Here is a 13,271-nt window from a genome sequence, read left to right as displayed (position 1 = left end):
TACACCACATCAACTGCTTTACCCTCATCCACCTGTTTGGTCACCTTCTCAAAGAACTAAATAAGGTTTGTGAGGCACGACCTACCCTTCACAAAACTGTGTTGACTATCTCTAATCAAATTATTCCTTTCCAGATGATTATACATCCTATCTCTTATAAACCTTTCCAAGACTTTGCCCACAACAGAAGTAAGGCTCACTGGTCTATAGTTACCTGGGTTGTCTCTACTCCCCTCCTTGAACAAGGGGACAACATTTGCTATCCTCCAGTCTTCTGGCACTCTTCCTGTAGACAAAGATGACTTGATGATCAAAGCCAAAGGCTCAGCAATCTCCTCCCTACCTTCCCAGAGAATCCTAGGATAAATCCCATCCGACCCAGGGGACTTATCTATTTTCACACTTTCCAGAATTGCTAACACACCCTCCTTATGAACCTCAAGCCCTTCTAGTCTAGTAGCCTGAATCTCAGTATTCTCCTCGACAACATTGTCCTTTTCCTGTGCGAATACTGACAAAAAAATATTTATTTAGCACCTCTCCTATCTCCTCGGACTCCACGCACAACTTCCCACTACTGTCCTTGACTGGCCCTACTCTTACCCTAGTCATTCTTTTATTCCTGACATATCTATAGAAAGCTTTAGGGTTATCCTTGATCCTACCTGCCAAAGACTTCTCATGTCCCCTCCTGGCTCTTAGCTCTCTCTTTAGGTCCTTCCTAGCTAACTTGTAACTCTCGAGCGCCCTAACTGAACCTTCATGTCTCATCTTTACATAAGCTTCCTTCCTCTTGACAAGTGTTTCGACTGCTTTAGTAAACCACAGTTCCCTCGCTCGACCACTTCCTCCCTGCCTGACAGGTACATACTTAACAAGGACACGCAGTAGCTGTTCCTTGAACAAGCTCCACATTTCTATTGTGCCCATCCCCTGCAGTTTTCCTCTCCATCCGATGCATCCTAAGTCTTGCCTCATCGCATCATAATTGCCTTTCCCCCAGATATAACTCTTGCCCTGTGGTATATACCTATGCCTTTCCATCACTAAAGTAAACGTAATCGAATTGTGGTCACTATCACCAAAGTGCTCACCTACCTCCAAATCTAACACCTGTCCTGGTTGATTACCCAGTACCAAATCCAATATGGCCTTGCCGCTCGTTGGTCTATCTACATACTGCTGGAAGCCTCCCGGACCTGCCACATCTCACAGTCAGAGCACTGCACCCCTCTAATTGACATTGCGTTAATTAATAAGTAAATTAAATTAAAAAAATACATTTAAAGAAAAAACAATTACTGTTAATTATATGTTTCCCAGCACTAGATTTCTGCTATAAATGTAAATGCTGAATACAGTACTCTCTGGTCTCTGGCTTTGATACCCGTCTAAAGTACGATTCAGTAATTAATTAATTATGTTTAATTAGTTTAACAATGTTTGATTTTTAAATTTAGTGCAGATTCCCTACCAGCCAATAAGGTCACAGCTTTCCTGTGATGTCACTTTTCAGTTTGTCTCTTCTTTCCCCCCCCCCCCCCCCCCCCCCCCCCCCCCCCCCCCCCCCCCCCCAAAAGTCGGATCACTCAGAATAGCAGAATATCCCCGGCTCTCTCCTCTCTCTCTCCCGTTCCCGGAAATGAAGGCCGCTGGAACCTGGGGGTAAGATTTTATATCACCTCCCTTCCCAGGGTGCTCCCTGGTTTTCTCCCTACTTTCCAGAATGCACTCTGGATCTTTCCCTACAGATTACCAGTTACAAAGCCAAACGAAGGAAACAGAACAAATATGGAAACAGCACCTCCTCCTACTCCATGCTGTGAGTGCGCTTTGTGTCTGTCTTTTATACAGAACTCGGCTAAACAAGATGAGTCACACTACTTAAGCTTCAAACAGAAGAATATAATTTACACCCTTGTGCCACAAAACAGGCCTCGGGTGACTGACAGATAACTGCATCTGAGCAATTAGGGTGGAGCAGCTTCAGCCAATCACACACTGAGCTAGACACTGACCTTTTAACTGAACAGTACCATCATAGAATTGCATAGCATCTTACAACACTGGAATAGACCATTCAGCACAGTCGATAAGTGCTGATGTTCCACAAGATTCGTCTTCCACTTTATTTTATCTCACTCTATCCACGTATTCTTCTATTCCTTTCACCCTCATGTACTTATTTAGCTTCCCCTTAAATACACCAACTTTATTCACCTAACCCACTTCAGGCAGCAACTTTTACATTCTGTGAAGAAGCTTCTCCTGAATCCCTTATTGGTTTTATCAGTGGTTGTCTTGTATTTATGGCTGGTAGTTCTGAACTCCTCTCTCAATTGAAAACATCTCTACTACTGCATCGAATTACATCATGGTTTTAAAGTCCTCCAACAAGTCACTTCTTAGTTGTCCTTTTCTGAGAAAAAAGACACCCCAGCCGCTGCTATCTGTCAACTCTTTAACGCATCTCTTTCCCATCCCTACAAACTTGACCATAAGGTTAACTAGTGTTGATGGAGTGATGTGTGGGATGTGCTTCTGGTTGGGTTATAAGTTAGATGATTAGGGACTATTAGGCAACCAATTTAATTTTCTTTTTAAAAGTTCCTCCTCTCAATAGTAAGATAATGTTTGTACGACCAAGGCCAGCTGGAATATTTGTACGGCCAATCATCTTACTGCCATTTGTTTGTAATTAGAATCTTAGAATTGGTAGGACATTACAGCCTATTAAACAAAATTGGACCATTAGTTTTTAAGTTTGTACTTGTGCCTTAAAATGCAAAACGTTCAACTTTGTGCTAAAATGATACTGCAGTTTTGAAGTTAATAGTCCCAAGTTATTGGCATGTGGAAGGAATATTTGTACAAATGTTTGGAATTATTCAAGTGCAATTTTATATTTAGTACATCAAAATTTCTACCCAATGTGTATTTAAAATATGGATTCTACAAAGGTAAATATGTGTAAATTTTAAACTTTCTGGGTGTTTGATTTTAATGGATGAGAAATCCTTGCACTGAGTTTTTAAAAAAACAAATCATTTGGTGCATTATATTGCTTTTCAGTGATAAGAAGAGTGAAAGAGCAAAGGATATGCATCTACTGAAACGGCTAACTGCTTTGTTGAAGGCCAAAGTCACTAATCCTGGTAGCTATTATATTTAACTGCCTGCCTTTGTAAAACATAGCCTATATCACATCTGACTTTTCGTATTAGCAGGGGGATTAGATTTCAGCACCTCTCAAATGAAAATAATTTTGTACAGAATATCATGCAATATTGTGAAAGTCTGAAAGTGATTGAGCCTAATCAAAATGCAACTAAATTTGCATGTTGGATTTTGAGGACATGGGCATAATTGTCAATGTGTTCATGCTAACAAGTTTATAAATTTAAATTAGCTGAAGATAGCAATATATTTAAATTTGATTTGTTGATAAAGTTCATGAAGGTAAATGTTTGAGGCAATATTTCTTCAAGTGAAATGCACAGAAAAACTTGCAGGATTCATAGCATTGAGAAGTTGGACAGTGCAGAACTCAAACCATGTTGTTGCTATTAATATTCACAACATATTTTGTAGTCATACAATTATTTTTAATGTTAATTCTGAATTTTATATTTTTGTTAAATGAAGCAGGAGTAGAAGTTTGTCCTGGATAGAAGTGCAACTGGGCAGTATTGAATCAGCCAGCTGTTATAAGCAGTGTCTGATATTTAATTCCACTGACGGACTGAAATATCTGGCGCTGCCTATCACGGTGGCAAATTGATACTGCCTGTATTACATCATCACCCAAGACGGGTTCCTACCCCATAATGTTCAAATCAACAACAGCGTTTGGTGCTATGAATGGGTGGCGTTGTGGTTAGCACTGCCGCCTCACAGCGCCAGGGACCCGGGTTTGAATTCAGTCTTGGGTCGAGCTTGCATATTCTCCCCTTGTTTGCATGGGTTTCCTCCAGGTGTTCCGGTTTCCTCTCTCAGTCCAAAGATGTCCAGGTTTGGTGGATTGGCCACGCTAAATTGCACCTTAGTGTCCAAAGAAGTGCAGGCTAGGTGGAGTTACGAGGATAGGGTGGTGGGTGGGCCTAGGTAGCATGCTCTTTCAGAGGATCGGTGCAAACTCAATGGGCCGAATGGCCTCTTTTTGCACTGTAGGGATTCCAAGTATTGCTTCCATCTTTCATTTCACTTATTTTATAACCTGTTAATGTATCTTTTCAGAAAATTTAGAAATCGAAATAAAGACCCATCTTCTTGATATTAAGTATCCTGCCATGAAAAAACAGGTAAAAAAAATCCCATTTAAAAGAAATAATTACTTAAATTCTTGTCCTACATTTTTGTAATTTCAACATTTTTTTCCTTTACAAATACAGGCCTTAGAAAAAATGCTGGCGAGTAAAAATATCCCATTATCTTGCTTAACAAATTTAATCCAGGCATTGTTGGACAACTTAATGAATCAAGGTATGTATAAACTGAAATAAGTAAATGATGATTAAATATATGGTTTACTAGATATGTCACATGCTCCCACATTTTGAATTTAATAACTCACTGAATAACACTTTATAAAGACTGTGGTGCAGGTTGTACAAAAACCAATGTGTTGAACATAAAAGCAAAACAATATTATTCCGTACAAGCAAAACATTTACAACAATTATAAAGCTTTGCTAATGTCAAGTAACTTCGAATAAAAATCAAGCTTAATAAAGAAAGTGTAATGGACAACTGAAATAGAAAATAAGGGAGGCAATTAGAGCATACGAAAATTGATTAGCAGGTGAAAATATTAAGAGAATAATCAAAGGAAGAATGCTAGAGCAATACAAATGTTACACACCTGTTCCAAAAGAGGGAGGTAATTGCAGGACAGTCAGCCAAATGGCGGTGGTGAAGAAACCTTTTGAGACAATAATTCAGGACAAAGTTAATTGTTATCTAGAAAATGCCTAGATTCATCAATAATAGCTGGCTTGGAATTATGAAAGAAAAATTGTGTGATTAACTTAATTTATTTATTTGATGAAATAGCAGTGCGGGTTGATGAGGATATTATGTTTAAGATTGTGAGAGTGTGGCTCAGTGGGTAGCACTCTTGTCTTTAAATCGTTTTGCTCTGGGGCTCAAATGCCACTCCTGGACTAGAGCACAAAAATCAAGGCTGACACTCGAGGACTGTCAGATTTGCTGTCTTGTGGATGAGATGTTAAAGCAAGACCCCCAGGGATGTAAAAGATTCCATGGCATTATTTTTAAAAATGAGCAGGAAATATCCTTGGTGTTTTTTCCAGTATTATCCCTCATTCAGTATCATTATCACATTGATGTGCTGTGCACAAATTTGCTGCATGCTTCCGAGTATTTTATTGGCATCTGGTGGTTGTGAGAAACTATATAAATGTGCGGTTTTCTTTTAGTTTGTGGCATTAGGTAAAGTACCACATAATAGACTTGATAGCAGAAATGAAACTCGTGGTTTTAAAAGGACTGGCAGTATGGACATAAAATTGGCTGATGGACATGGGGAGAATGCGCAAACTCCACACGGACAGTGACCCAGAGCCAGGATCGAACCTGGGACCTTGGTGCCATGATGCTGTAGTGCTAACCACTGCACCACTGTCCTGCCCTTACTCAACTTAAATATTGTGACCAATTCTAGGTATTACACTTCAGGGAAGATGGTTCTGGAGCAGATTTACTAGAGTGTTATTCGGAATGAGGGACATGAGTTGCGTGAAGCGAATAAAGAAACTATAATTGCTTTCCTTAGAGCAGAGAAAATGAGGAGGAAATTTGATAGAGGTGTTCCCTCAAATAGAACACTGTTCCAGAATAGTTACTTCACACTGTTCTTCAAGGGAATTATTTTGGGAACAGTCCAAGATACGTGATTCCATAATCACATGTCTGTTTTCCTATTGCTCCTATAACATTAAGGTATGGTTCAAAACTGAAGTAATAACCCTCGGCATCTGCCAAAATAACCTCTTTACTTTTGGGCTATTCTCACCATTCCCTCCCCTAACCACTTGCTCAGGCTGAATCAGACAATACATACCCTTGGTCTAATCTTTAAGCTTGCTCACTCCTGAGATGACTGCATTTCAAGTTGACTTGTCTCCATTGAAATCTTCATTTTTAAAAATACATTTAGATTACCCAATTCATTTTTTCCAATTAAGGGACAATTTAGCGTGGCCAATCCACCTACCCTGCACATCTTTGGGTTGTGGGGGCGGAACCCACGCAAGCACTGGGAGAATGTGCAAACTCCACATGGACAATGACCCAGAGCTGGGATCGAACCTGGGACCTCGGTGCCGTGAGGCAGCAATGCTAACCCCTGCGCCACCATGCTGCCCTGAAACCTTCATTTATGCTTCTGTTTCCTCAAACTTTTTCTTCTCCAAAGCTCTGCTAATTCCCTTGTGAGCTGTACCCTATGGAACTACAACCTGACTAAAGCACCACTATCTGCATCTTGTACCATACTAGGTTCTGCTCTCCCATCAGATTAAATTCACTGCTCTTCACTGGCTTTTTATCCTCACTGCCTTGAATTGAAATCCTTTGTTTGTACGTGCTTCCATGCCTTGTTGCTAACTTGAAAATCTGTTTTAGCCTTGTGTGTATGGTTTTGACCTCCAGTGCATCTTCACATACAATCACTTCTCATGGACATCATAGAATTTACAGTGCAGAAGGAGGCCATTCGGCCCATCGAGTCTGCACCGGCTCTTGGAAAGAGCACCCTACCCAAGGTCAACACCTCTACCCTATCCCCATAATCCAGTAACTCCACCCAACACTAAGGGCAATTTTGGACACTAAGGTCAATTTATCATGGCCAATCCACCTAACCTGCACATCATTCAATGATGGAGTCTGACTAGCTCGGCCCTTACTCTAGACATTTAGTACTATTTGCTTAACTACCTGACTGATAAAAGCTTCCTCAATCCTAACATTTTTGATCATCTGTGTTTGTCAGCTCTGCAAACTCTCCTATTTTCACTTCCTATGTGAAGCACTTGATTGCTTTATTAGTGAAATGCATTCTGTAAATGAAAGTTGTTGGTGCCTGCAAGATGAGCTGCACAGGTAAATAGAATATTGATTTGAATCTCAGCTGAAGAACGATAGTTCTGACAATGCAGTCTTCCCTCAACAATACTTGGAATATTGTGTCCAGTTCTGGTCGCTTCAATATAGTAAGGATGTGGATGCTTTGGAGAGGGTGCAGAGGAGATTTACCAGGATGCTGCCTGGACTGGAGGGCATGTCTTATGAAGAAAGGTTGAGGGAGCTAGGGTTTTTCTCACTGGAGCGAAGAAGGAAGAGAGGTGACTTGATAGAGGTATACAAGGTGATGAGAGGCATGGATAGAGTGGCTAGCCAGAGACTTTTCCCCAGGGTGGAAATGACTTTCACGAGGGGACATAATTTTAAGCTGATTGGAGGAAGGTATAGGGGAGATGTCAGAGGTAGGTTCTTTACATAGAGAGTGGTGTGTGCTTGGAATGCACTGCAGCGGAGGTGGTAGAGTCATTGAGGACATTTAAGCGACTCTTCAACAGGCACATGGACAGCAGTAAATTGACGGGGCGTAGGTTAGGTTGATCTTAGATTAGGATAAATGGTCGGCACAACATCATGGGCCGAAGGGCCTGTACTGTGCCAAACTGTTCTATGTTGTGCTGTGTTCTGACCCTGTTCAAGGATGCTGAACGTTAGCAGATTATTTGATAGTGGGAAGCATTACAGCAGAACATGCTATTGATACATTAATACTTTGGATAGTAATAAGGGACCAGAATCCTGGCCGTTATTCCAGTCCGAACACTGGCACTGTACTTGTCCTACAACCCAGCTGAGATCTGCTAATTCAGCACACATCAAGGATTGAGCATGGGCTCAGCTGTACATGATTTTCCTGAATGTCATACTCAGAACATTTTTATTTATTGAAGCAAAATTGACCAGCAAAACATTTATTATGGGTTGTTACTGATTGTACAATGAATGTAATTGTCTCCTGCCGCTTGTGTCTTTTATCAGATCCTGAAAGTGTGGATGAAGGATTGTTGCAATTTTGTCTCAGCCAGCTGAAACTACTTCACCTTTATACATGTGTAAGCAAGCTTAACTCTGAGGACCTTGAGCCAAGTGAAGTCAAAACTAGTAACGTGAGTAGTTTTATGATGGTGCATTCAGTATGATTGAATGGTAATAGTGTTTTAAGTTGTTCGACATTAATTTTTTGAAAATCAAGTTGAAGCTAGAATTTGGTTTAAACTCTCTTCTGACACGTCTTCCCAATGAAGGTTTTCTTGTGTATATATATTTTGCAGAGAATGAGGATCATGCTCTGAAAATACTCGACAGAAATCAAGATTTTATAGATGACGGTTAAATTTATATCCCATTTACTCCTTCTGTCCTTTTTGTGATGTTTGTTGTGCAGGACTTGGCTACTTTGCTACGGTTAGAGGAAAGGGAAGTTGTGAAAATTCAAACACTGCTAGATAATTATAGACAAGGAAACGTCAGAAGTACAGTTCATTTCGAGGAGGACAAAAACTGCAAACTTCTAATCCAAACGTTCCTGGAATATCTCGAATATGAAAAAGAAGCTGTTAATGTGAAGAAAATGAATGAAGATGAATGTGTGGCTTTGGGTGAGTATGCATAGTTTCTTGTGACATGTGTCCAATCGATACATTTTGTAGTGTGCAGAATACATACAAAATGATTGCATAAAAATATAACTACTTGGCAATTATCATTTAAACAAAATATTTCTGAGGGGCTGTTTGCCTTGGAGGATAATTAATCATTAAAGGTTGAGCATCCCTTATTGGACATGCTTGGGGCCGAAAGTGTCTCGGATTCCGGAATTTTACGAATTTTGGAATACCCGTAAAATTATATGATGTGGTAACTTATCCAGCAGGGTTGGGACCCAAGCACATTTATATTTCATTTACAGCTTACTGGTACATATAGCCTGCAGATAGTTTTATGCAATATTTTAAATCATTTTGTGCATTAAATAACAAGATGTACATTGAACCATCAGAAAGGCAAGCTATCACTACCTCGACCACCCAGGTGGGTGAGCACCAAAGGCAATAGTTGTGTAACGTCGGATAGCTAGCGGATCCCGGGTGATCATCATGTTACTTTTTTAACTAGAATCATGATTATGAACTTCCAACTAATTTACACGGGAATTAAATTCAGATTTCACTCAAAAATATGTTTTGTACTTGCCAAAAAACTGTGATGATTGACACTTACAAAGGAAGATAAAATTCAATCAAACACTACATCAGGTTTGAGAAATTTGAGAGAGAGTACATCACCTTCCCAGAGCCTTGTGGAATTTTCCACTCGTGGTGTCACATCGGTGCTCAAACAAAAGTGCGGATTTCAGAGCTTTTCAAATGAGGGGTTCTCAACCTGTATCAATATCTTCTGCAGCATTCCAAGTACATTTTCTAGATCGCAATATTTATATAAACATGTTAGATATAGCAAAACTGGATAGTACATCTATAAGCAACCTAAGTAGAAGCTATAATACGCATTTGTTTTGTGACATGTCATGACATAATACGTTTCCAGCAACCTTTTTCCCAATTGCCATTTAATAGAGAATACACATTGAGGGGGGGAGCCAAGAGGGGTGGAAAATATTTTTAAAATAGTATGAAATAGAAACAATCTCACATGGAGAACGAAGGACCATAAATATCAAAGTACGAAGTGCAGAGAAATTATGGTATTTTAGAAAAGTGAAACTTGATAAATGTACTTAATGGAATATTGTATGGCATTGCCAAATAGAAGGATTAATGTAATATTTAACACATTTGCTTAATTAAATTGGAAACTAGATTTGACTGTGCATTACTTACTAACCATGTCTGAAGTTACCTCTCAGTAGGTGATGCAGCGACCCATAGAATTCAATTACTTGGGAAATTCTCCAATACAAATTTGTACGAGATTTATGCGCATGTACATCTTTTTCCTTCAAGTCTTTAAGTTATATCTATAAATTGGTTCTTACTTGACTTTCATTTGGTACACTTGTTCATTAAAGTTAATGTATACTGCTTGACGTTTGAGGGAATAACAGTAATACCAAGTTCAACAGTCCAAGTAAATGAAGTTTAAATGTTCTTTTATATTTTCCCTTCTGTTGCAGGCAATTTCTTTTTCTGGAAATGTCTCTGTGGGGAAAGCTCTGCAGAGGAAATGTGCCGTTTGCTGGAGTCTGCGGGAGCCAAGCCTCAGCAGTTTTTGGTAAGTTTCTATCTGACTGGACAACATACAGATGACAAGAAAATTGAAGAAGGAATGCAGATTTACTGAAGATCACATATTTAATGTTAACATCTTCCTCTGAATTTGTTTTCAGTTTGTAATATGATATTACTAGTATGTGAAACTTGATGAACTGTCTGTCTATAAGGAAACACAGCAAAAACTGCTAGCAGGCATGTCTTGGAAATAACACTCTACTCAATTTACAGATATCTAAAAGGTTATGAAGCATTCTACTTTAAAGGTCTGCAACTGTACTGAGAACACCCATTTTAATGGCCTGAATTTTGCCAGTGGAATTTTAGGGGGTGGGAGTGGGAATGTGAAATTGCAGGGTATCTGTGTGTTTTGAATTCTGTAAATTAAGATGATTAAACATTGATTTTAGTTTGCTTTCGATGATTTATCAAGGAATGTGAAGCGGTAATGAACATTGGTACTGAATGATAATTTCTTATGATTTTTCTGGTGGGATGCCTCTTAGCCACGTTTTTGTCAAGGTACAAAATATCTAGTTTTATTGAAACTTGGCCATTTTTATTGAACTGGGTTGTGTATTACTTGACTGCATATTAGTATCCTGTTATAACGGTCTCTTTTTTTCTCTCCTATAAGTTGTGGTTTTAATTGTATTCAAATTAATTCATGACTATTTCTCTCGCTAACAATTGAATCGTGTTCTGGTGGTGTTATTCTTTCGTGTCAACATTGGAACATGATAGCATTTGACTAATTTTTTGATGTATGTTTTGGAGATGATATAATGGCAAGCTACAGAGCATTTTTTAATGATGTCTTTCCTCTGTATTGCTCTGTTTCTCTCCAGTCTTTGCTTCTCAGTATGTGGCTCTTCAGGGAGAAAGAAATTCTCAAGGATCAGGAATCAATTAGCTTCCTCCATATTATGTTGTCTCACTTAAACAAGATGAAAGGTGAACTGTCTGGTATTAATTATCAATACGCCGTATTGTGGTTTACTTTGTCAAAGTTATTGGAACTATTTATGTGAAACATTTTAGGGGTCACTATTCACTAAATCTTAACTGAGCCAGTCATTTGAACAGCTTGGCTGCAAGAGGACAGAAACTGGGCACTTGGCCTCTAAAAGCCTTTGAATCATCGACAGAGATCAAGATGAGTGTTGGAGAACACTCACCACTTTCCTGACCGAATGCAGTTACGACACACAGCTCCCATTCTCAACCCTTGACTAACACTCCTGCTACTGGACTTAGTATTCACCTCTCCATTCCTGCCACACTGCAGTATGTACACTCTACAGAATGCACTGCAGCAACTCACCAACCTTAGTTCAAAAGCACTTAGCTCCTCTGCAATCTCCCAAAGAAAAGATAAATACAGCAATGTTTTGAGAGTACGTACATGCTTCCTTCAAATCACACACCATCCTGATTTGAATATATACTACTGTTGTTCATCATTACAGGGTCAATATCCTGAATTCCTTATCAAACTATCACCACAAAGACCGCAGTGGTCCAAAAAGACATTTCCCCCGTAGCCACCTCAATTCACTGAGGAATTCACAGTAATTGCAGCCTTTCCAACATTACCTACAGCAATGATTTAAAAAAAAAAAGTAATAATGACCTAATGTATCTTTTTAATATCAGTTATTTATCTATTTTGGGTGGAGAAATAAATAAGTTATTGTAATTTGATCTGCTTTTGGATTAATCAAACTCATCCATCATTTTGCTTTCTGTGAACACTAACTGGAAGATTATGGGGGTTTCCATGATGGTGCTTCCATAAAGTGAATTTCAAAACCACTTACTCTTTTGATTCTGATCTGGCATCATCAACTAGGTGTATTTACACACCCTTTTTATTTAACTTGCAATGAAGAAAAATGAGACCGTGTGAGTCTTTAGCCCTTTTTAATATTGAATCCCATAGACGTTCCACGTCATGATAACTCTTTGGAGGGGGGTTGGGGGGGACACACCTGATTGCCCGTGTTTTTTAAAATCTGTGATCCTATGGTTATTGGCCCACTTGCAAGAGGAAACTGTTTCTTCCTATCTTATCAAAAGCCCTGATTATTTTGCATATCTTTATTCCAGTCTTGGATCACTGTGTGGAGTTTGCACGTTCTCCCCTTGTCTGCCTGGGTTTCCTCCGGGTGCTTCAGTTTCCTCCCACAGTCCAAAGATGTACAGATTAGGTGGATTGGCCACGATCAATGCATGAGGTTATGGGGATAGGATGGGGGAGATGATGCAGACTTGATGGGCCGAACAGCCTCCGTCTGCACTGTAGGGATTCTATGGATATGGATTCTAACTATACTTAACCGTCTCTGCTCGAAGGAGAACAATTCCAGCTCTTCAGTCTTCTTACATGACTGAAGTCCCTAATCCTTGGTATCATGCTTAGAAACCTCAATACCCGGTATTAAGGCCTAAAGGTCCTTCCTAAAATGTGGTGTCAAGAATTGAACACACTACAACTAATGCCTAATTAGTGGTTTGTAACAGTGGGCGGCACGGTAGCACAGTGGTTAGCATTGTTGCTTCACAGCACCAGGGACCAGGGTTCGATTCCCGGCTTGAGTCACTGTCTGTGCGGAGTCTGCACGTTCTCCCCATGTCTGCGTGGGTTTCCTCCAGGCACTCCGGTTTCCTCCCATGAGTCCCGAAAGACGTGCTTGTAAGGTGAATGGGACATTCTGAATTCTCCCTCAGTGTATCCGAAAAGGTGCCGTAGTGTGGCGACTAGGAGATTTTCACAGTAACTTCATTGCAGTGTTAATGTAAGCCAACTTGTGACACTGATAAAAATTATTATTATCAGAGAATGGTTAGAGCTTAAGAACTGAATGGCTTCATCTATACCTTCAATGTTCTTTCTATTCACCCAATTTGTAAAACCCCTTGCCCCCACCCCCCACC

At 39.7% G+C, this 13,271-nt stretch overlaps 1 protein-coding gene across 1 annotated transcript in view; it reads left to right on the top strand.

Moving 5' to 3' along the window:
* The window catches only part of rab3gap2 (RAB3 GTPase activating protein subunit 2 (non-catalytic)), a 117,152-nt gene that overhangs the window by 71,034 nt on the left and 32,847 nt on the right, over nucleotides 1-13,271 (top strand). The window contains exons 16-22 of the mRNA XM_072509477.1: nucleotides 3,073-3,155; nucleotides 4,237-4,301; nucleotides 4,392-4,482; nucleotides 8,083-8,210; nucleotides 8,489-8,702; nucleotides 10,238-10,335; nucleotides 11,183-11,288. Coding sequence (XP_072365578.1) covers nucleotides 3,073-3,155; nucleotides 4,237-4,301; nucleotides 4,392-4,482; nucleotides 8,083-8,210; nucleotides 8,489-8,702; nucleotides 10,238-10,335; nucleotides 11,183-11,288 — 785 coding nt within the window. The remainder of the gene's footprint in view (nucleotides 1-3,072; nucleotides 3,156-4,236; nucleotides 4,302-4,391; nucleotides 4,483-8,082; nucleotides 8,211-8,488; nucleotides 8,703-10,237; nucleotides 10,336-11,182; nucleotides 11,289-13,271) is intronic.

Source organism: Scyliorhinus torazame, chromosome 1 (genome assembly GCF_047496885.1).
Source record: "Scyliorhinus torazame isolate Kashiwa2021f chromosome 1, sScyTor2.1, whole genome shotgun sequence".
NCBI classification, from domain to species: domain Eukaryota; kingdom Metazoa; phylum Chordata; class Chondrichthyes; order Carcharhiniformes; family Scyliorhinidae; genus Scyliorhinus; species Scyliorhinus torazame.
Note: the sequence above shows the minus strand (reverse complement) of the source record. Positions and strands in the feature narration are given on the sequence as shown.